Source organism: Oncorhynchus gorbuscha, linkage group LG14, assembly GCF_021184085.1.
Source record: "Oncorhynchus gorbuscha isolate QuinsamMale2020 ecotype Even-year linkage group LG14, OgorEven_v1.0, whole genome shotgun sequence".
NCBI classification, from domain to species: domain Eukaryota; kingdom Metazoa; phylum Chordata; class Actinopteri; order Salmoniformes; family Salmonidae; genus Oncorhynchus; species Oncorhynchus gorbuscha.
In genome coordinates this window covers 9,360,126-9,387,625 of record NC_060186.1, presented here as the reverse complement: position 1 = coordinate 9,387,625, position 27,500 = coordinate 9,360,126, and the positions used below count along the sequence as shown (strand labels likewise).

General features: G+C 41.3%; 1 protein-coding gene across 1 annotated transcript in view; it reads left to right on the top strand.

The window, feature by feature from the left end:
- The window catches only part of LOC123994385 (ankyrin repeat and sterile alpha motif domain-containing protein 1B-like), a 509,344-nt gene that overhangs the window by 321,979 nt on the left and 159,865 nt on the right, over positions 1–27,500 (top strand). Inside the window, 2 exon segments of the mRNA XM_046296905.1 lie at positions 7,972–8,636; positions 8,963–9,088. Coding sequence (XP_046152861.1) covers positions 7,972–8,636; positions 8,963–9,088 — 791 coding nt within the window.

Sequence of the window (27,500 nt, the reverse complement as noted above, 5' to 3'; positions counted from 1 at the left end):
GGATATGGTTATGGTATGGATATGTGTATGGATATGGGTATGGTATTGATATGGGTATGGTATGGTATGGATATGGTATGGATATGGTTATGTATAGATATGGATATGGGTATGGTATGGATATGGTTATGGATATGGTTATGGTAGGGATATGGTTATGGTATGGATATGGGTATGGTATGGTTATGGTATGGATATGGGTATGGTATGGATATGGTTATGGTATTATATGGGTATGGTTATGGTATGGATATGGTTATGTATAGATATGGATATGGATATGGTATGGATATGGTTATGGATATTGTTATGGTATGGGTATGGTATGGTTATGGTATAGGTATGGTATGGTATATGGTTATGGTATGGATATGGGTATGGATATGGTTATGGTATGGGTATGGTTATGGGATATGGTTATGGATATGGATATGGATATGGATATGGTATGGTATGGATATGGTTATGGTATAGATATGGATATGGATATGGTTATGGTATAGATATGGATATGGGTATGGTATGGATATGGTATTATATGGGTATGGTTATGGTATGGATATGGTTATGGATATGGTTACGTATAGATATGGATATGGGTATGGTATGGATATGGGTATGGTATGGATATGGTTATGGATATGGTTATGTATAGATATGGATATGGGTATGGATATGGTATGGTATGGTATGGATATGGTATGGTATGGATATGGGTATGTTATGGATATGGGTATGGTATGGATATGGTATTATATGGATATGGTTATGGTATGGATATGGGTATGGTATGGTTATGGTATGGATATGGGTATGGTATGGATATGGTTATGGTATTATATGGGTATGGTTATGGTATGGATATGGTTATGTATAGATATGGATATGGATATGGTATGGATATGGTTATGGATATTGTTATGGTAGGGATATGGTTATGTATAGATATGGATATGGGTATGGTATGGATATGGTTATGGTAGGGATATGGTTATGGATATGGTTATGTGTAGATATGGATATGGATATGGTATGGATATGGTTATGTATAGATATGGATATGGATATGGTTATGTATAGATATGGATATGGGTATGGTATGGATATGGTATTATATGGGTATGGTTATGGTATGGATATGGTTATGGATATGGTTACGTATAGATATGGATATGGGTATGGTATGGATATGGGTATGGTATGGATATGGTTATGGATATGGTTATGTATAGATATGGATATGGGTATGGATATGGGTATGGTATGGATATGGGTATGGTATGGATATGGGTATGGTATGGATATGGGTATGGTATGGATATGGTATTATATGGGTATGGTTATGGTATGGATATGGTTATGTATAGATATGGATATGGTTATGTATAGATATGGATATGGGTATGGTATGGATATGGTATTATATGGGTATGGTTATGGTATGGATATGGTTATGTATAGATATGGATATGGGTATGGTATGGATATGGTTATGGGTATGGTTATGGTAGGGATATGGTTATGGATATGGTTATGGATATGGGTATGGTATCGATATGGTTATGGATATGGTTATGTATAGATATGGATATGGTTATGTATAGATATGGATATGGGTATGGTATGGATATGGTATTATATGGGTATGGTTATGGTATGGATATGGTTATGTATAGATATGGATATGGGTATGGTATGGATATGGTTATGGGTATGGTTATGGTAGGGATATGGTTATGGATATGGTTATAGATATGGATATGGTTATGGGTATGGTTATGGTAGGGATATGGTTATGGATATGGATATGGTAGGGATATGGTTATGGTAGGGATATGGTTATGGTAGGGATATGGTTATGATATGGATATGGTTATGGTATAGTTATTGTATGGTATGGTTATGGTATGGATATGGTTATGGATATGGGTATGGTATTGGTATGGTTATGGTATGGATATGGTTATGGATATGGGTATGGTATGGATATGGGTATGGATATGGGTATGGTATGGTATGGTTATGGTAGGGATATGGTTATGGTATGGTTATTGTATGGTATGGTTATGGTATGGATATGTGTATGGTATGGATATGTGTATGGATATGGGTATAGATATGGGTATGGTATTGATATGGTTATGGTATTATATGGGTATGGTTATGGTATGGATATGGTTATGTTATGGATATGGGTATGGTATGGATATGGGTATGGTATGGATATGGTATTATATGGGTATGGTTATGGTATGGATATGGTTATGTATAGATATGGATATGGGTATGGTATGGATATGGTTATGGTAGGGATATGGTTATGGTATGGTTATTGTATGGTATGGTTATGGTAGGGATATGGTTATGGTATGGTTATTGTATGGTATGGTTATGGTATGGATATGTGTATGGTATGGATATGTGTATGGATATGGGTATGGATATGGGTATGGTATTGATATGGTTATGGTATTATATGGGTATGGTTATGGTATGGATATGGTTATGTATAGATATGGATATGGTTATGGTATGGATATGTGTATGGATATGGGTATGGTATGGATATGGGTATGGTACGGATATGGTATTATATGGGTATGGTTATGGTATGGATATGGTTATGTATAGATATGGATATGGGTATGGTATGGATATGGTTGTGGTAGGGATATGGTTATGGTATGGTTATTGTATGGTATGGTTATGGTATGGATATGGGTATGGTATGGTATGGTTATGGTATGGATATGGGTATGGTTATGGTATGGTTATGGTATGTTATGGTTATGGTTATGGTATGGATATGGATATGGATATGGATATGGTATGGTTATGGTATGGGTATGGTTATGGTATGGATATGGTTATGGTATGGGTATGGTTATGGTAGGGATATGGTTATGGTAGGGTTATGGTATGGATATGGGTATGGTATGGTTATGGTATGGATATGGATATGGGTATGGTATGGTTATGGTATGTTATGGTTATGGTATGGGTATGGGTATGGTTATGGTTATGGTATGGATATGGATATGGATATGGTATGGTTATGGTATGGATATGGTTATGTTATGGATATGGATATGGTTATGGTATGGATATGGTTATGGTATGGTTATGGTATGGATATGGTTATGATATGGGTATGGATATGTTATGGTATGGTTATTGATATGGTTATGGTATGGATATGGTTATGGATATGGTTATGGTATGGATATGGTTATGGTATGGATATGGTTATGATATGGGTATGGATATGTTATGGATATGGTTATGGTATGGTTATGGCTATGGTTATGGTATGGATATGGATATGGTTATGGTATGGATATGCTTATGGTATGGGATATGGTTATTATATGGTTATGGTATGGATATGGTTATGGTGTGGGATATGGTTATTATATGGTTATGGATATGGTTATGGTATGGATATGGTTATGGTATGGATATGGTTATAGTGTGGGATATGGTTATGGTATGGATATGGTTATGGTATGGATATGGTTATGGTTATGTATATGGTTATGTTATGGTATGGATATTGTATGGATATGGTTATTTTTAATTTTAATTTTAATTTTAAATTTTATTTCACCTTTATTTAACCAGGTAGGGTAGTTGAGAACAAGTTCTCATTTGCAACTGCGACCTGGCCAAAATAAAGCATAGCAGTGTGAACAGACAACACAGAGTTACACATGGAGTAAACAATTAACAAGTCAATAACACAGTAGAAAAAATGGGCAGTCTATATACAATGTGTGCAAAAGGCATGAGGAGGTAGGCGAATAATACAATTTTGCAGATTAACACTGGAGTGATAAATGATCAGATGGTCATGTACAGGTAGAGATATTGGTGTGCAAAAGAGCAGAAAACTAAATAAATAAAAAACAGTATAAAAACAGTATGGGAATGAGGTAGGTGAAAATGGGTGGGCTATTTACCAATAGCCTATGTACAGCTGCAGCGATCGGTTAGCTGCTCGGATAGCTGATGTTTGAAGTTGGTGAGGGAGATAAAAGTCTCCAACTTCAGCGATTTTTGCAGTTCGTTCCAGTCACAGGCAGCAGAGTACTGGAATGAAAGGCGGCCAAATGAGGTGTTGGCTTTAGGGATGATCAGTGAAATACACCTGCTGGAGCGCGTGCTACGGATGGGTGTTGCCATCGTGACCAGTGAACTGAGATAAGGCGGAGCTTTACCTAGCATGGACTTGTAGATGACCTGGAGCCAGTGGGTCTGGCGACGAATATGTAGTGAGGGCCAGCCGACTAGGGCATACAAGTCGCAGTGGTGGGTGGTATAAGGTGCTTTAGTGACAAAACGGATGGCACTGTGATAGACTGCATTCAGTTTGCTGAGTAGAGTGTTGGAAGCCATTTTGTAGATGACATCGCCGAAGTCGAGGATCGGTAGGATAGTCAGTTTTACTAAGGTAAGCTTGGCGGCGTGAGTGAAGGAGGCTTTGTTGCGGAATAGAAAGCCAACTCTTGATTTGATTTTCGATTGGAGATGTTTGATGTGAGTCTGGAAGGAGAGTTTGCAGTCTAGCCAGACACCTAGGTACTTATAGATGTCCACATATTCAAGGTCGGAACCATCCAGGGTGGTGATGCTAGTCAGGCATGCGGGTGCAGGCAGCGATCGGTTGAAAAGCATGCATTTGGTTTTACTCGCGTTTAAGAGCAGTTGGAGGCCACGGAAGGAGTGCTGTATGGCATTGAAGCTCGTTTGGAGGTTAGATAGCACAGTGTCCAATGACGGGCCAAAAGTATATAGAATGGTGTCGTCTGCGTAGAGGTGGATCACGGAATCGCCCGCAGCAAGAGCAACATCATTGATATATACAGAGAAAAGAGTCGGCCCGAGAATTGAACCCTGTGGCACCCCCATAGAGACTGCCAGAGGACCGGACAGCATGCCCTCCGATTTGATACACTGAACTCTGTCTGCAAAGTAATTGGTGAACCAGGCAAGGCAGTCATCCGAAAAAACGAGGCTATTGAGTCTGCCGATAAGAATATGGTGATTGACAGAGTCGAAAGCCTTGGCGAGGTCGATGAAGACGGCTGCACAGTACTGTCTTTTATCGATGGCGGTTATGATATCGTTTAGTACCTTGAGTGTAGCTGAGGTGCACTCGTGACCGGCTCGGAAACCAGATTGCACAGCGGAGAAGGTACGGTGGGATTCGAGATGGTCAGTGACCTGTTTGTTGACTTGGCTTTCGAAGACCTTAGATAGGCAGGGCAGGATGGATATAGGTCTATAACAGTTTGGGTCCAGGGTGTCTTCCCCTTTGAAGAGGGGGATGACTGCGGCAGCTTTCCAATCCTTGGGGATCTCAGACGATATGAAAGAGAGGTTGAACAGGCTGGTAATAGGGGTTGCGACAATGGCGGCAGATAGTTTCAGAAATAGAGGGTCCAGATTGTCAAGCCCAGCTGATTTGTACGGGTCCAGGTTTTGCAGCTCTTTCAGAACATCTGCTATCTGGATTTGGGTAAAGGAGAACCTGGAGAGGCTTGGGAGAGGAGCTGCGGGGGGGGGGCAGAGCTGTTGGCCGAGGTTGGAGTAGCCAGGCGGAAGGCATGGCCAGCCGTTGAGAAGTGCTTATTGAAGTTTTCGATAATCATAGATTTATCGGTGGAGACCGTGTTACCTAGCCTCAGTGCAGTGGGCAGCTGGGAGGAGGTGCTCTTGTTCTCCATGGACTTCACAGTGTCCCAGAACGTTTTGGAGTTGGAGCTACAGGATGCAAACTTCTGCCTGAAGAAGCTGGCCTTAGCTTTCCTGACTGACTGCGTGTATTGGTTCCTGACTTCCCTGAACAGTTGCATATCACGGGGCTATTCGATGCTATTGCAGTCCGCCACAGGATGTTTTTGTGCTGGTCGAGGGCAGTCAGGTCTGGAGTGAACCAAGGGCTGTATCTGTTCTTGGTTCTGCATTTTTGAACGGAGCATGCTTATCTAAAATGGTGAGGAAGTTACTTTTAAAGAATGACCAGGCATCCTCAACTGACGGGATGAGGTCAATGTCCTTCCAGGATACCCGGGCCAGGTCGATTAGAAAGGCCTGCTCACAGAAGTGTTTTAGGGAGCGTTTGACAGTGATGAGGGGTGGTCGTTTGACTGCGGCTCCGTGGCGGATACAGGCAATGAGGCAGTGGTCGCTGAGATCCTGGTTGAAGACAGCGGAGGTGTATTTGGAGGGCCAGTTGGTCAGGATGACGTCTATGAGGGTGCCCTTGTTTACAGAGTTAGGGTTGTACCTGGTGGGTTCCTTGATGATTTGAGTGAGATTGAGGGCATCTAGCTTAGATTGTAGGACTGCCGGGGTGTTAAGCATATCCCAGTTTAGGTCACCTAACAGAACAAACTCTGAAGCTAGATGGGGGGCGATCAATTCACAAATGGTGTCCAGGGCACAGCTGGGAGCTGAGGGTGGTCGGTAGCAGGCGGCAACAGTGAGAGACTTATTTCTGGAGAGAGTAATTTTCAAAATTAGTAGTTCAAACTGTTTGGGTATGGACCTGGAAAGTATGACATTACTTTGCAGGCTATCTCTGCAGTAGACTGCGACTCCGCCCCCTTTGGCAGTTCTATCTTGACGGAAGATGTTATAGTTGGGTATGGAAATCTCTGAATTTTTGATGGCCTTCCTGAGCCAGGATTCAGACACGGCAAGGACATCAGGGTTAGCAGAGTGTGCTAAAGCAGTGAGTAAAACAAACTTAGGGAGGAGGCTTCTGATGTTGACATGCATAAAACCAAGGCTTTTTCGATCACAGAAGTCAACAAATGAGGGTACCTGGGGACATGCAGGGCCTGGGTTTACCTCCACATCACCCGCAGAACAGAGAAGGAGTAGTATGAGGGTGCGGCTAAAGACTATCAAAACTGGTCGCCTAGAGCGTTGGGGGCAGAGGATAAGATGAGCAGGTTTCTGGGCATGGTAGAATATATTCAGGGCATAATGCGCAGACAGGGGTATGGTGGGGTGCGGGTACAGCGGAGAAAAGCCCAGGCACTGGGTGATGATGAGAGAGGTTGTATCTCTGGACATGCTGGTTGTAATGGGTGAGGTCACCGCATGTGTGGGAGGTGGGACAAAGGAGGTAACAGGGGTATGCAGAGTGGATCTAGGGACTCCATTGTGAACTAAAACAATGATAACTAACCTGAACAACAGTATACAAGGCATATTGACATTTGAGAGAGACATACAGCGAGGCATACAGTAATCACAGGTGTTGAATTGGGAAAGCTAGCTAAAAACAGTAGGCGAGGCTAATCAGCTAGCACAACAAACAGCAGGTAAAATGGCGTTGACTAGGCAACTGGGCCGACAGATAAAACAAACAAGCAGAATGGAGTACCGTGATTAATGGACAGTCCAGTGTGCGTCAGCTATGTAGCCAAGAGATCAGTGTCCAGGGGGAAGCGGTGGATGGGCAGGGAAGCTGGACTGGCGAGTGTTATCCAGGTTTAAAAAGAAACTAACAATGACTAAATAGCTTGTAGCTAGTTAGCTGGTTATATCATATATGGTTATGATATGGTTATGGTATGGGTATGGATATGGTTATGATATGGTTATGGTATGGATATGGTATGGTTATGGTATGGTTATGGATATTGTTATGGTATGGTTATGGTATTGATGTGGTATGGTTATGGTATGGTTATGGTATGGATATGGTTATGGGTGTGGTATGGTTATGTTATGGTATGGATATGGTCATGGTATGGTTATGGTATGGTTATGGTATGGATATGGTATGGATATGGTGCACCTTTTACTTTCTCCATGTTAGCACAAGAGAAAGAGAGGGAGATCTCATAAAATTGGTTGCTGTGTGCAACCAATCTGTGGGTCTGTGTATGTATGTTGGACCTGGAATGTGTGTGTGGTGCACTCCAACATTAACTTGTGTGTGTTTCCTCTCCTCAGATGACGGGCCGTACCAGCAGAACCCTCCCCCCGCCTCTTCCAATACACTCCCACTACCAGACGACCGACGACAGAGCCTCGTCCCTGTAGAGTTCGCCGGCCTCCTCCACGGCTCCTCGCCGGCCTGCGAGACGCCCGACACACCCTACCACCTCTACACCTCCAACACCAACCCCAAAGCCCGAAAACACACCCCCTCGGACCCCCACACCAGCCCGGTAACCACCCTCGGTAACCATGGCAACTTCACTTCGGTAACCCAGCCCCCTGAATTAGGAATTGGACCACCACCGCTTCTCATTATCCCTCACACAGGAAACAAGGCGTTGGCTCTGAAGACCCCCAAAGACCCCATCAAAGACGACAGACCCCCCAAACCTCAGGTAGTCTATCGCACCATCTTCCACACCCGGGTTAACCAGAAGCCCCAGAGCACCTTGCCCTCCTCCTCCTCGCCATATGGTTGGAACGGGGAGGCGGTGGTGGTGAGGGGGGGTGTGTCGGGAGCTGGCAGACCTAGGGAGGGGGCACCGGGGTCTGGGTACGAGGACAGGGCCTTTACCCTGGGCAGGATGAGATCCATACCTCGCAGTGTGCTGGACCTAAAGCTCTCCAAGTCACTGTCCAAGTCTGACTCCAACCTGGTGGCTGTGTCGCCCATACAGGTCTGTTGTCGTGTTTATATCCCCTTTTTATGGAGAAACAGTGCTGTTATTTTGACCATTCCCTCTTTATCTTGTGTGAAATGTCAGGTGTAATATTAATTGCGGTTAAAAGTACTGCCCCAGGCTTATTACACTGAGAGGGTGGGTCTTGGTAAATGTAACCGTTTGTTTGTTTACCATTGGGGGAATGACTGTTACAGAACCTCACCTTAGAATTTGCTTCAAGCCACAGACAGTTGTCCAACTTGATAAATGATATTGATCCAATTGATGGATCCATTGTTAAATGTAGATGTAATGGACAGTGTGTTGACTGTCTCTTTCAGGAGGAGTACCACTGGGGGTCGGGGGCCAGGGGCCAGGGGCCGAGAGGAAGCCCTAGCCCAGGGAACATTGCCAGTCCTGGGGGCCAGCTAGAGAGAACACCCTCCTTCACTGCTGAATGGGAGGAGGTGAGAGAAGCACGTGCTGTGGCTGCTGTTCAGTCAGATAGAAATGTCATGTCTAGAACTTAAACAAAGAAGAAATGACGTGGTCTATTATGACGTGGTCAATTATCTGTGAGTCTGTTCTACACAATTAGTTTCTGGTCCAAGAGAAAAATGACATGAATGTCCAGGTTACTTTACTTTCTCTTCTATAAAGTTATTTTTTTTTTTACAAAAGTGAGAGAAAATTAAGAAAAGAGATTGAATAAGAAAAAAGGTTTGAAAATGCATGTCGTGATGGAGAGAGAGAGAGATGGAGAGATAGAAAGTAACACAAGAAAACACAAGAAAAGCATTAGTGGTGGCGTGTGTGCCCGCCCAGGGGTGGTGTACGGGTGGTGGTAAAGTACCTCTGACATACTTTTAAGCATGATTGTGATCCACGTGTTTATTTCTATTGGTGAGAAATATTATACACACTGACTCACAGCCAAATGATCTTCTGGTCACTATTCACACTGACTCACAGCCAAATGATCTTCTGATCACTATTCACACTGACTCACAGCCAAATGATCTTCTGATCACTATTCACACTGACTCACAGCCAAATGATCTTCTGATCACTATTCACACTATTCACATTGACTCACAGCCAAATGATCTTCTGATCACTATTCACACTGACTCACAGCCAAATGATCTTCTGGTCACTATTCACACTGACTCACAGCCAAATGATCTTCTGATCACTATTCACACTATTCACACTAACTCACAGCCAAATTATCTTCCGATCACTATTCACACTGACTCACAGCCAAATGATCTTCTGATCACTATTCACACTGACTCACAGCCAAATGATCTTCTGATCACTATTCACACTGAATCACAGCCAAATTATCTTCTGATCACTATTCACACTGAATCACAGCCAAATGATCTTCTGATCACTATTCACACTGACTCACAGCCAAATGATCTTCTGGTCACTATTCACACTGACTCACAGCCAAATTATCTTCTGATCACTATTCACACAGACTCACAGCCAAATGATCTTCTGATCACTATTCACACTGACTCACAGCCGATTGATCTTCTGGTCACTATTCACACTGACTCACAGCCAAATGATATTCTGATCACTATTCACACTATTCACACGGACTGACAGCCAAATGATCTTCTGATCACTATTCACACTATTCACACTGAATCACAGCCAAATGATCTTCTGATCACTATTCACACTGACTCACAGCCAAATGATCTTCTGGTCACTATTCACACTATTCACACTGACTCACAGCCAAATGATCTTCTGATCACTATTCACACTATTCACACTGACTCACAGCCAAATGATCTTCTGGTCACTATTCACACTATTCACACTGACTCACAGCCAAATGATCTTCTGATCACTATTCACACTATTCACACTGACTCACAGCCAAATGATCTTCTGATCACTATTCACAATATTCACACTGACTAACAGCCAAATGATCTTCTGATCACTATTCACACTATTCACACTGAATCACAGCCAAATGATCTTCTGATCACTATTCACACTGACTCACAGCCAAATTATCTTCTGATCACTATTCACACAGACTCACAGCCAAATGATCTTCTGATCACTATTCACACTGACTCACAGCCGATTGATCTTCTGGTCACTATTCACACTGACTCACAGCCAAATGATCTTCTGATCACTATTCACACTATTCACACGGACTGACAGCCAAATGATCTTCTGATCACTATTCACACTATTCACACTGAATCACAGCCAAATGATCTTCTGATCACTATTCACACTGACTCACAGCCAAATGATCTTCTGGTCACTATTCACACTATTCACACTGACTCACAGCCAAATGATCTTCTGATCACTATTCACACTATTCACACTGACTCACAGCCAAATGATCTTCTGGTCACTATTCACACTATTCACACTGACTCACAGCCAAATGATCTTCTGATCACTATTCACACTATTCACACTGACTCACAGCCAAATGATCTTCTGATCACTATTCACAATATTCACACTGACTAACAGCCAAATGATCTTCTGATCACTATTCACACTGACACTCACAGCCAAATGATCTTCTGATCACTATTCACACTGACTCACAGCCAAATGATCTTCTGATCACTATTCACACTGACTCACAGCCAAATGATCTTCTGATCACTATTCACACTGACTCACAGCCAAATGATCTTCTGATCACTATTCACACTGACTCACATGATCTTCTGATCACTATTCACACTGACTCACAGCCAAATGATCTTCTGATCACTATTCACACTGACTCACAGCCAAATGATCTTCTGATCACTATTCACACTATTCACACTGACTCACAGCCAAATGATCTTCTGATCACTATTCACACTGACTCACAGCCAAATGATCTTCTGATCACTATTCACACTGACTCACAGCCAAATGATCTTCTGCCAAATGATCACTGGTCACTGATTCACACTGATTCACACTATTCACACTGACTCACAGCCAAATGATCTTCTGATCACTATTCACACTATTCACACTGACTCACAGCCAAATGATCTTCTGGTCACTATTCACACTATTCACACTGACTCACAGCCAAATGATCTTCTGATCACTATTCACACTATTCACACTGACTCACAGCCAAATGATCTTCTGATCACTATTCACAATATTCACACTGACTAACAGCCAAATGATCTTCTGATCACTATTCACACTATTCACACTGAATCACAGCCAAATGATCTTCTGATCACTATTCACACTGACTCACAGCCAAATGATCTTCTGATCACTATTCACACTGACTCACAGCCAAATGATCTTCTGATCACTATTCACACTGACTCACAGCCAAATGATCTTCTGATCACTATTCACACTGACTCACAGCCAAATGATCTTCTGATCACTATTCACACTGACTCACAGCCAAATGATCTTCTGATCACTATTCACACTGACTCACACTCACAGCCAAATGATCTTCTGATCACTATTCACACTATTCACACTGACTCACAGCCAAATGATCTTCTGATCACTATTCACACTGACTCACAGCCAAATGATCTTCTGATCACTATTCACACTGACTCACAGCCAAATGATCTTCTGATCACTATTCACACTGACTCACAGCTAAATGATCTTCTGATCACTATTCACACTGACTCACAGCCAAATGATCTTCTGATCACTATTCACACTATTCACACTGACTCACAGCCAAATGATCTTCTGATCACTATTCACACAGACTCACAGCCAAATGATCTTCTGATCACTATTCACACAGACTCATAGCCAAACGATCTTCTGGTCACTATTCACACTGACTCACAGCCAAATGATCTTCTGGTCACTATTCACACTGACTCACAGCCAAATGATCTTCTGATCACTATTCACACTGACTCACAGCCAAATGATCTTCTGATCACTATTCACACAGACTCACAGCCAAATGATCTTCTGATCACTATTCACACTGACTCACAGCCGATTGATCTTCTGGTCACTATTCACACTGACTCACAGCCAAATGATCTTCTGATCACTATTCACACTATTCACACGGACTCACAGCCAAATGATCTTCTGATCACTATTCACACTATTCACACTGAATCACAGCCAAATGATCTTCTGATCACTATTCACACTGACTCACAGCCAAATGATCTTCTGGTCACTATTCACACTATTCACACTGACTCACAGCCAAATGATCTTCTGATCACTATTCACACTATTCACACTGACTCACAGCCAAATGATCTTCTGATCACTATTCACAATATTCACACTGACTAACAGCCAAATGATCTTCTGATCACTATTCACACTATTCACACTGACTCACATCCAAATGATCTTCTGATCACTATTCACACTATTCACACTGAATCACAGCCAAATGATCTTCTGATCACTATTCACACTGACTCACAGCCAAATGATCTTCTGATCACTGGTCATTCACACTGACTCACAGCCAAATGATCTTCTGATCACTATTCACACTGACTCACAGCCAAATGATCTTCTGATCACTATTCACTCACAGCCAAATGATCTTCTGATCACTATCCACACTGACTCACAGCCAAATGATCTTCTGATCACTATTCACACTGACTCACAGCCAAATGATCTTCTGATCACTATTCACACTGACTCACAGCTAAATGATCTTCTGGATCACTATTCACACTGACTCACAGCCAAATGATCTTCTGATCACTATTCACACTGACTCACAGCCAAATGATCTTCTGATCACTATTCACACTGACTCACAGCCAAATGATCTTCTGATCACTATTCACACTATTCACATTGACTCACAGCCAAATGATCTTCTGATCACTATTCACACCGACTCACAGCCAAATGATCTTCTGGTCACTATTCACACTGACTCACAGCCAAATGATCTTCTGATCACTATTCACACTATTCACACTGAACTCACAGCCAAATTATCTTCTGATCACTATTCACACTGACTCACAGCCAAATGATCTTCTGATCACTATTCACACTGACTCACAGCCAAATGATCTTCTGATCACTATTCACACTATTCACACTGAATCACAGCCAAATGATCTTCTGATCACTATTCACACTGAATCACAGCCAAATGATCTTCTGATCACTATTCACACTGACTCACAGCCAAATGATCTTCTGGTCACTATTCACACAGACTCACAGCCAAATGATCTTCTGATCACTATTCACACTGACTCACAGCCAATTGATCTTCTGACTCACTATTCACACTGACTCACAGCCAAATGATATTCTGATCACTATTCACACTATTCACACGGACTGACAGCCAAATGATCTTCTGATCACTATTCACACTATTCACACTGAATCACAGCCAAATGATCTTCTGATCACTATTCACACTGACTCACAGCCAAATGATCTTCTGGTCACTATTCACACTATTCACACTGACTCACAGCCAAATGATCTTCTGATCACTATTCACACTATTCACACTGACTCACAGCCAAATGATCTTCTGATCACTATTCACAATATTCACACTGACTAACAGCCAAATGATCTTCTGATCACTATTCACACTATTCACACGGACTCACGTCCAAATGATCTTCTGATCACTATTCACACTATTCACACTGAATCACAGTCAAATGAACTTCTGATCACTATTCACACTGAATCACAGCCAAATGATCTTCTGATCACTATTCACACTGACTCACAGCCAAATGATCTTCTGATCACTATTCACACTGACTCACAGCCAAATGATCTTCTGATCACTATTCACACTGACTCACAGCCAAATGATCTTCTGATCACTATTCACACTGACTCACAGCCAAATGATCTTCTGATCACTATTCACACTGACTCACAGCCAAATGATCTTCTGATCACTATTCACACTGACTCACAGTCAAATGATCTTCTGATCACTATTCACACTATTCACACGGACTCACATCCAAATGATCTTCTGATCACTATTCACACTATTCACACTGAATCACAGTCAAATGAACTTCTGATCACTATTCACACTGACTCACAGACAAATGATCTTCTGGTCACTATTCACACAGACTCACAGCCAAATGATCTTCTGATCACTATTCACACAGACTCACAGCCAAACGATCTTCTGGTCACTATTCACACTGACTCACAGCCAAATGATCTTCTGGTCACTATTCACACTGACTCACAGCCAAATGATCTTCTGATCACTATTCACACTGACTCACAGCCAAATGATCTTCTGATCACTATTCACACTGACTCACAGCCAAATGATCTTCTGATCACTATTCACACTGACTCACAGCCAAATGATCTTCTGATCACTATTCACACTGACTCACAGCCAAATGATCTTCTGATCACTATTCACACTGACTCACAGCCAAATGATCTTCTGATCACTATTCACACTGACTCACAGCCAAATGATCTTCTGATCACTATTCACACTATTCACATTGACTCACAGCCAAATTATCTTCTGATCACTATTCACACCGACTCACAGCCAAATGATCTTCTGGACACTATTCACACTGACTCACAGCCAAATGATCTTCTGATCACTATTCACACTGACTCACAGCCAAATGATCTTCTGATCACTATTCACACTGACTCACAACCAAATGATCTTCTGATCAATATTCACACTATTCACATTGACTCACAGCCAAATGATCTTCTGATCACTATTCACACTGACTCACAGCCAAATGATCTTCTGATCACCATTCACATAGAATCACAGCCAAATGATCTTCTGGTCACTATTCACACAGACTCACAGCCAAATGATCTTCTGATCACTATTATTCACACTGAAATGATCTCACTATTCACACAGACTCAAAAATGATCTTCTGGTCACTATTCACACTGACTCACAGCCAAATGATCTTCTGATCACTATTCACACACTGACTCACAGCCAAGATCTTCTGATCACTATTCACACTATTCACACGACTCACAGCCAAATGATCTTCTGATCACTATTCACACTATTCACACGGACTCACAGCCAAATGATCTTCTGATCACTATTCACACAGACTCACAGCCAAATGATCTTCTGATCACTATTCACACTGACTCACAGCCAAATGATCTTCTGATCACTATTCACACTATTCACACTGACTCACAGCCAAATGATCTTCTGATCACTATTCACAATATTCACACTGACTAACAGCCAAATGATCTTCTGATCACTATTCACACTATTCACACTGACTCACAGCCAAATGATCTTCTGATCACTATTCACACTATTCACACTGAATCACAGTCAAATGAACTTCTGATCACTATTCACACTGACTCACAGCCAAATGATCTTCTGGTCACTATTCACACTGACTCACAGCCAAATGATCTTCTGGTCACTATTCACACTGACTCACAGCCAAATGATCTTCTGATCACTATTCACACTGACTCACAGCCAAATGATCTTCTGATCACTATTCACACTGACTCACAGCCAAATGATCTTCTGATCACTATTCACACTGACTCACAGCTGAATGATCTTCTGATCACTATCCACACTGACTCACAGCCAAATGATCTTCTGATCACTATTCACACTGACTCACAGCTAAATGATATTCTGATCACTATTCACACTGACTCACAGCCAAATGATCTTCTGATCACTATACACACTATTCACACTGACTCACAGCCAAATTATCTTCTGATCACTATTCACACAGACTCACAGCCAAATGATCTTCTGATCACTATTCACACTGACTCACAGCCGATTGATCTTCTGGTCACTATTCACACTGACTCACAGCTGAATGATCTTCTGATCACTATCCACACTGACTCACAGCCAAATGATCTTCTGATCACTATCCACACTGACTCACCGCCAAATGATCTTCTGATCACTATTCACACTGACTCACAGCTAAATGATCTTCGGATCACTATTCACACTGACTCACAGCAAAATGATCTTCTGATCACTATTCACACTGACTCACAGCCAAATGATCTTCTGATCACTATTCACACTGACTCACAGCCAAATGATCTTCTGATCACTATTCACACTATTCACATTGACTCACAGCCAAATGATCTTCTGATCACTATTCACACTGACTCACAGCCAAATGATCTTCTGGTCACTATTCACACTGACTCACAGCCAAATGATCTTCTGATCACTATTCACACTATTCACACTAACTCACAGCCAAATTATCTTCTGATCACTATTCACACTGACTCACAGCCAAATGATCTTCTGATCACTATTCACACTGACTCACAGCCAAATGATCTTCTGATCACTATTCACACTATTCACACTGAATCACAGCCAAATTATCTTCTGATCACTATTCACACTGAATCACAGCCAAATGATATTCTGATCACTATTCACACTGACTCACAGCCAAATGATCTTCTGGTCACTATTCACACTGACTCACAGCCAAATGATCTTCTGATCACTATTCACACTGACTCACAGCTAAATGATCTTCTGGATCACTATTCACACTGACTCACAGCAAATGATCTTCTGATCACTATTCACACTGACTCACAGCCAAATGATCTTCTGATCACTATTCACACTATTCACACTGACTCACAGCCAAATGATCTTCTGATCACTATTCACACTGACTCACAGCCAAATGATCTTCTGGTCACTATTCACACTGACTCACAGCCAAATGATCTTCTGATCACTATTCACACTATTCTTCTGATCACTATTCACACTGACTCACAGCCAAATGATCTTCTGATCACTATTCACACTGACTCACAGCCAAATGATCTTCTGATCACTATTCACACTGACTCACAGCCAAATGATCTTCTGGTCACTATTCACACTGACTCACAGCCAAATTATCTTCTGATCACTATTCACACAGACTCACAGCCAAATGATCTTCTGATCACTATTCACACTGACTCACAGCCGATTGATCTTCTGGTCACTATTCACACTGACTCACAGCCAAATGATATTCTGATCACTATTCACACTATTCACACGGACTGACAGCCAAATGATCTTCTGATCAATATTCACACTATTCACACTGAATCACAGCCAAATGATCTTCTGATCACTATTCACACTGACTCACAGCCAAATGATCTTCTGATCACTATTCACACTATTCACACTGACTCACAGCCAAATGATCTTCTGGTCACTATTCACACTATTCACACTGACTCACAGCCAAATGATCTTCTGATCACTATTCACACTGACTCACAGCCAAATGATCTTCTGATCACTATTCACACTGACTCACAGCCAAATGATCTTCTGATCACTATCCACACTGACTCACAGCCAAATGATCTTCTGATCACTATTCACACTGACTCACAGCTAAATGATCTTCGGATCACTATTCACACTGACTCACAGCAAAATGATCTTCTGATCACTATTCACACTGACTCACAGCCAAATGATCTTCTGATCACTATTCACACTGACTCACAGCCAAATGATCTTCTGATCACTATTCACACTATTCACATTGACTCACAGCCAAATGATCTTCTGATCACTATTCACACCGACTCACAGCCAAATGATCTTCTGGTCACTATTCACACTGACTCACAGCCAAATGATCTTCTGATCACTATTCACACTAACTCACAGCCAAATTATCTTCTGATCACTATTCACACTGACTCACAGCCAAATGATCTTCTGATCACTATTCACACTGACTCACAGCCAAATGATCTTCTGATCACTATTCACACTATTCACACTGAATCACAGCCAAATTATCTTCTGATCACTATTCACACTGAATCACAGCCAAATGATCTTCTGATCACTATTCACACTGACTCACAGCCAAATGATCTTCTGGTCACTATTCACACTGACTCACAGCCGATTGATCTTCTGGTCACTATTCACACTGACTCACAGCCAAATGATATTCTGATCACTATTCACACTATTCACACGGACTGACAGCCAAATGATCTTCTGATCACTATTCACACTATTCACACTGAATCACAGCCAAATGATCTTCTGATCACTATTCACACTGACTCACAGCCAAATGATCTTCTGGTCACTATTCACACTATTCACACTGACTCACAGCCAAATGATCTTCTGATCACTATTCACACTATTCACACTGACTCACAGCCAAATGATCTTCTGATCACTATTCACAATATTCACACTGACTAACAGCCAAATGATCTTCTGATCACTATTCACACTATTCACACGGACTCACGTCCAAATGATCTTCTGATCACTATTCACACTGAATCACAGTCAAATGAACTTCTGATCACTATTCACACTGAATCACAGCCAAATGATCTTCTGATCACTATTCACACTGACTCACAGCCAAATGATCTTCTGATCACTATTCACACTGACTCACAGCCAAATGATCTTCTGATCACTATTCACACTGACTCACAGCCAAATGATCTTCTGATCACTATTCACACTGACTCACAGCCAAATGATCTTCTGATCACTATTCACACTGACTCACAGCCAAATGATCTTCTGATCACTATTCACACTGACTCACAGTCAAATGATCTTCTGATCACTATTCACACGGACTCACATCCAAATGATCTTCTGATCACTATTCACACTATTCACACTGAATCACAGTCAAATGATCTTCTGGTCACTATTCACACAGACTCACAGCCAAATGATCTTCTGATCACTATTCACACAGACTCACAGCCAAACGATCTTCTGGTCACTATTCGCACTGACTCACAGCCAAATGATCTTCTGATCACTATTCACACTGACTCACAGCTAAATGATCTTCTGATCACTATCCACACTGACTCACAGCCAAATGATCTTCTGATCACTATTCACACTGACTCACAGCCAAATGATCTTCTGATCACTATTCACACTATTCACACTGAATCACAGTCAAATGAACTTCTGATCACTATTCACACTGAATCACAGCCAAATGATCTTCTGATCACTATTCACACTGACTCACAGCCAAATGATCTTCTGATCACTATTCACACTGACTCACAGCCAAATGATCTTCTGATCACTATTCACACTGACTCACAGCCAAATGATCTTCTGATCACTATTCACACTGACTCACAGCCAAATGATCTTCTGATCACTATTCACACTGACTCACAGCCAAATGATCTTCTGATCACTATTCACACTATTCACATTGACTCACAGCCAAATTATCTTCTGATCACTATTCACACCGACTCACAGCCAAATGATCTTCTGGTCACTATTCACACCGACTCACAGCCAAATGATCTTCTGATCACTATTCACACTGACTCACAGCCAAATGATCTTCTGATCACTATTCACACTGACTCACAACCAAATGATCTTCTGATCAATATTCACACTATTCACACTTGACTCACAGCCAAATGATCTTCTGATCACTATTCACACTGACTCACAGCCAAATGATCTTCTGATCACTATTCACACTAGAATCACAGCCAAATGATCTTCTGGTCACTATTCACACAGACTCACAGCCAAATGATCTTCTGATCACTATTCACACTGACTCACAGCCAAATGATCTTCTGATCACTATCCACACTATTCACACTGAATCACAGCCAAATTATCTTCTGGTCACTATTCACACAGACTCACAGCCAAATGATCTTCTGATCACTATTCACACTGACTCACAGACAAATGATCTTCTGATCACTATTCACACTATTCACACTGACTCACAGCCAAATGATCTTCTGATCACTATTCACACTATTCACACTGACTAACAGCCAAATGATCTTCTGATCACTATTCACACTATTCACACGGACTCACAGCCAAATGATCTTCTGATCACTATTCACACTATTCACACTGACTCACAGCCAAATGATCTTCTGATCACTATTCACAATATTCACACTGACTAACAGCCAAATGATCTTCTGATCACTATTCACACTATTCACACAGACTCACATCCAAATGATCTTCTGATCACTATTCACACTATTCACACTGAATCACAGTCAAATTAACTTCTGATCACTATTCACACTGACTCACAGCCAAATGATCTTCTGGTCACTATTCACACTGACTCACAGCCAAATGGTCTTCTGGTCACTATTCACACTGACTCACAGCCAAATGATCTTCTGATCACTATTCACACTGACTCACAGCCAAATGATCTTCTGATCACTATTCACACTGACTCACAACCAAATGATCTTCTGATCAATATTCACACTATTCACATTGACTCACAGCCAAATGATCTTCTGATCACTATTCACACTGACTCACAGCCAAATGATCTTCTGATCACCATTCACATAGAATCACAGCCAAATGATCTTCTGGTCACTATTCACACAGACTCACAGCCAAATGATCTTCTGATCACTATTCACATTGACTCACAGCCAAATGATCTTCTGATCACTATCCACACTATTCACACCGACTCACAGCCAAATGATCTTCTGGTCACTATTCACACTGACTCACAGCCAAATGATCTTCTGATCACTATTCACACTGACTCACAGCCAAATGATCTTCTGATCACTATTCACACTGACTCACAACCAAATGATCTTCTGATCAATATTCACACTATTCACATTGACTCACAGCCAAATGATCTTCTGATCACTATTCACACTGACTCACAGCCAAATGATCTTCTGATCACCATTCACATAGAATCACAGCCAAATGATCTTCTGGTCACTATTCACACAGACTCACAGCCAAATGATCTTCTGATCACTATTCACATTGACTCACAGCCAAATGATCTTCTGATCACTATCCACACTATTCACACTGAATCACAGCCAAATTATCTTCTGGTCACTATTCACACAGACTCACAGCCAAATGATCTTCTGATCACTATTCACACTGACTCACAGACAAATGATCTTCTGATCACTATTCACACTATTCACACTGACTCACAGCCAAATGATCTTCTGATCACTATTCACACTATTCACACTGACTAACAGCCAAATGATCTTCTGATCACTATTCACACTATTCACACGGACTCACAGCCAAATGATCTTCTGATCACTATTCACACTATTCACACTGACTCACAGCCAAATGATCTTCTGATCACTATTCACAATATTCACACTGACTAACAGCCAAATGATCTTCTGATCACTATTCACACTATTCACACAGACTCACATCCAAATGATCTTCTGATCACTATTCACACTATTCACACTGACTCACAGCCAAATTAACTTCTGATCACTATTCACACTGACTCACAGCCAAATGATCTTCACTATTCACACTGACTCACAGCCAAATGATCTTCTGATCACTATTCACACTGACTCACAGCCAAATGATCTTCTGATCACTATTCACACTGACTCACAGCCAAATGATCTTCTGATCACTATTCACACTGACTCACAGCCAAATGATCTTCTGATCACTATTCACACTGACTCACAGCCAAATGATCTTCTGATCACTATTCACACTGACTCACAGCCAAATGATCTTCTGATCACTATTCACACTGACTCACAGCCAAATGATCTTCTGATCACTATTCACACTATTCACATTGACTCAGAGCCAAATGATCTTCTGATCACTATTCACACCGACTCACAGCCAAATGATCTTCTGGTCACTATTCACACTGACTCACAACCAAATGATCTTCTGATCACTATTCACACTATTCACATTGACTCACAGCCAAATGATCTTCTGATCACTATTCACACTGACTCACAGCCAAATGATCTTCATCACTGAATCACAGCCAAATGATCTTCTGGTCACTTCACACAGACTCACAGCCAAATGATCTTCTGATCACTATTCACACTGACTCACAGCCAAATGATCTTCTGATCACTATTCACACTATTCACATTGACTCACAGCCAAATGATCTTCTGATCACTATTCACACTGACTCACAGCCAAATTATCTTCTGATAACTATTCACACTATCCACACTGACTCACAGCCAAATGATCTTCTGATCACTATTCACACTGACTCACAGCCAAATTATCTTCTGGTCACTATTCACACTGACTCACAGCCAAATGATCTTCTGATCACTATTCACACTGACTCACAGCCAAATGATCTTCATCACTGACACTCTCACAACCAAATTATCTTCTGATCACTATTCACACTATTCACATTGACTCACAGACAAATGATCTTCTGATCACTATTCACACAGACTCACAGCCAAATTATCTCCTGATCACTATTCACACTGACTCACAACCAAATGATCTTCTGATCACTATTCACACTATTCACATTGACTCACAGCCAAATGATCTTCTGATCACTATTCACACTATTCACACTGACTCACAGCCAAATGATCTTCTGATCACTATCCACACTATTCACACTGAATCACAGCCAAATTATCTTCTGATCACTATTCAAACTGACTCACAGCCAAATGATGTTCTGATCACTATTCACACTGACTCACAGTTAAATGATCTTCTGATCACTATTCACACTGACTCACAGCCAAATTATCTTCTGATCACTATTCACACTGACTCACAGCCAAATGATCTTCTGATCACTATTCACACTGACTCACAGCCAAATGATCTTCTGATCACTATTCACACTGACTCACAGCCAAATGATCTTCTGATCACTATTCACACTATTCACATTGACTCACAGCCAAATGATCTTCTGATCACTATTCACACTGACTTACAGCCAAATTATCTTCTGATAACTATTCACACTATTCACACTGACTCACAGCCAAATGATCTTCTGATCACTATTCACACCGACTCACAGCCAAATGATCTTCTGGTCACTATTCACACTGACTCACAGCCAAATGATCTTCTGATCGCTATTCACACTGACTCACAGCCAAATGATCTTCTGATCACTATTCACACTGACTCACAACCAAATGATCTTCTGATCACTATTCACACTATTCACATTGACTCACAGCCAAATGATCTTCTGATCACTATTCACACTGACTCACAGCCAAATTATCTTCTGATCACTATTCACATAGAATCACAGCCAAATGATCTTCTGGTCACTATTCACACAGACTCACAGCCAAATGATCTTCTGATCACTATTCACATTGACTCACAGCCAAATGATCTTCTGATCACTATCCACACTATTCACACTGAATCACAGCCAAATTATCTTCTGATCACTATTCACATAGAATCACAGCCAAATGATCTTCTGGTCACTATTCACACAGACTCACAGCCAAATGATCTTCTGATCACTATTCACATTGACTGACAGCCAAATGATCTTCTGATCACTATCCACACTATTCACACTGAATCACAGCCAAATTATCTTCTGGTCACTATTCACACAGACTCACAGCCAAATGATCTTCTGGTCACTATTCACACTATTCACACGGACTCACAGCCAAATGATCTTCTGATCACTATTCACACAGACTCACAGCCAAATGATCTTCTGATCACTATTCACACTATTCACACGGACTCACAGCCAAATGATCTTCTGATCACAATTCACACTATTCACACTGAATCACAGCCAAATGATCTTCTGATCACTATTCACACTGACTCACAGCCAAATGATCTTCTGATCACTATTCACACTGACTCACAGCCAAATGAACTTCTGATCACTATTCACACTGACTCACAGCCAAATGATCTTCTGATCACTATTCACACTGACTCACAGCCAAATGATCTTCTGGTCACTATTCACACTGACTCACAGCCAAATGATCTTCTGATCACTATTCACACTGACTCACAGCCAAATGATCTTCTGATCACTATTCACACTGACTCACAACCAAATGATCTTCTGATCACTATTCACATTGACTCACAGCCAAATGATCTTCTGATCACTATTCACACTGACTCACAACCAAATGATCTTCTGATCACTATTCACACAGACTCACAGCCAAATGATCTTCTGATCACTATTCACACTGACTCACAACCAAATGATCTTCTGATCACTATTCACACTATTCACATTGACTCACAGCCAAATGATCTTCTGATCACTATTCACACTATTCACACTGACTCAAAGCCAAATGATCTTCTGATCACTATCCACACTATTCACACTGAATCACAGCCAAATTATCTTCTGATCACTATTCACACTGACTCACAGGCAAATGATCTTCTGGTCACTATTCACACTGACTCACAGCCAAATGATCTTCTGATCACTATTCACACAGACTCACAGCCAAACGACCTTCTGGTCACTATTCGCACTGACTCACAGCCAAATGATCTTCTGATCACTATCCACACTATTCACACTGAATCACAGCCAAATTATCTTCTGGTCACTATTCACACAGACTCACAGCCAAATGATCTTCTGGTCACTATTCACACTATTCACACGGACTCACAGCCAAATGATCTTCTGATCACTATTCACACAGACTCACAGCCAAATGATCTTCTGATCACTATTCACACTATTCACACGGACTCACAGCCAAATGATCTTCTGATCACAATTCACACTATTCACACTGAATCACAGCCAAATGATCTTCTGATCACTATTCACACTGACTCACAGCCAAATGAACTTCTGATCACTATTCACACTGACTCACAGCCAAATGATCTTCTGATCACTATTCACACTGACTCACAGCCAAATGATTTTCTGGTCACTATTCACACTGACTCACAGCCAAATGATCTTCTGATCACTATTCACACTGACTCACAGCCAAATGATCTTCTGATCACTATTCACACTGACTCACAACCAAATGATCTTCTGATCACTATTCACATTGACTCACAGCCAAATGATCTTCTGATCACTATTCACACTGACTCACAACCAAATGATCTTCTGATCACTATTCACACAGACTCACAGCCAAATGATCTTCTGATCACTATTCACACTGACTCACAACCAAATGATCTTCTGATCACTATTCACACTATTCACATTGACTCACAGCCAAATGATCTTCTGATCACTATTCACACTATTCACACTGAATCACAGCCAAATTATCTTCTGATCACTATTCACACAGACTCACAGCCAAACGATCTTCTGGTCACTATTCGCACTGACTCACAGCCAAATGATCTTCTGGTCACTATTCACACTATTCACACTGACTCACAGCCAAAGCCAAATGATCTTCTGGTCACTATTCACACAGACTCACACCCGCACTAATGCTTTTCTTGGGTGTATTTAGAGAGGTGACCGATGTTAAGATATGCAGGAAAAGGAGTCCAACTTCATACACAGGAACTCACCCAGGAACACACACACGTTAAGCCCAGGAACACACATTAGAAAGATATCAACCTCACTAATTGACACTTAAGCCAAAACATCATCATTAGTGTAGAGCCTTGTTCTAGACATCTTCCATTCAATATATACATGATCAGCTTTTTCTGCTGTATAGTAGGGCAATTTATCATTAGAAAGATATCAACTGTGATGATCCCAGTCAGATGCTAATTGACACTTTACAGATCCAAAACATCATCATTAGTCTGTGATGATCCCAGTCTTTCAGCTGTATAGTAGGTCTTGTTCTAGACTGTATAGTATTGATGATCCCAGTTTATCAGATGCTGAATTCCAGTTTATAGATGCAACTGTGAAAACAGATGCTGTAAGAAGCTAATCCCATACTGCTGTATAGTAGGTGTTTGATCATGCTGTTCTAATTGATGTGTTTATCAGATGCATAGGTCTGTGATGATTTTTCACATGCTGTATAGTAGGTCTGTGATGATCCCAGTCTTTCACATGCTGTATAGTAGGGGTGTGATGATCCCAGTTTTTCTTTCATTAGCGATGGTTTGCCATACATTGCACACGCCATACAATTCTATAGAGGCTGAATGATGATGATAAATTACCTACAGATTCTTCTATTAATATGCAGAAATTATACATAAAGGGCCATATTTAATTACCTGCTTCGGGAAAACAGAATGGAAACGCTGGGAAAAGGAAGGAAATCTACACTTTATCTAGAAAACTATGTGGACACCTATTCAAATGAGTAGATTCGTCTATTTCAGCCACACCTGACAGGTGTATAAAATCGAGCACACAGCCACACAATCTCCATAGACAAACATTGGCAGTAGAATGGCCTTACTTACAACTGTGAGGGGTGTTATAGTCAAGTGTAAACGTCTAGGAGCAACAACGGCTCAGCCACAAAGTGGTAGGCCACACAAGCTCACAGAACGGGACTGCTGAAGCGTGTAGTGCGTAAAACTTCTATTCCTCGGTTGCAACACTCACTACTGAGTTTCAAACTGACTCTGGAAGCAACGTCAGCACAATGACTGTTTGTCAAGAGCTTCATGAAGTGGGTTTCCATGGCCGAGCAGCCACACACAAGCGTGAGATCACCATGCGTAATGGCAAGCGTCGGCTAGATTGGTGTAAAGCCCAACCCCATTGGACTCGCAGTGGAAACGCGTTCTCTGGAGTGATGAATCACACCTCACCATCTGGCATTCTGACGGACAAATCTGGGTTTGGCGGATTCCAGGAGAACGCCATCTGCCGAATGCATAGTGTCAACTGTAAAGTTTGGTGGAGGAGGAATAAAGGTCTGAAGCCGTTGTTCATGGTTTGGGCTCCTTAGTTCCAGTGAAGGGAAATCTTAATGCTACAGCATACAATGACATTCTAGATGATTATGTGCTTCCAACTTTGTGGCAAC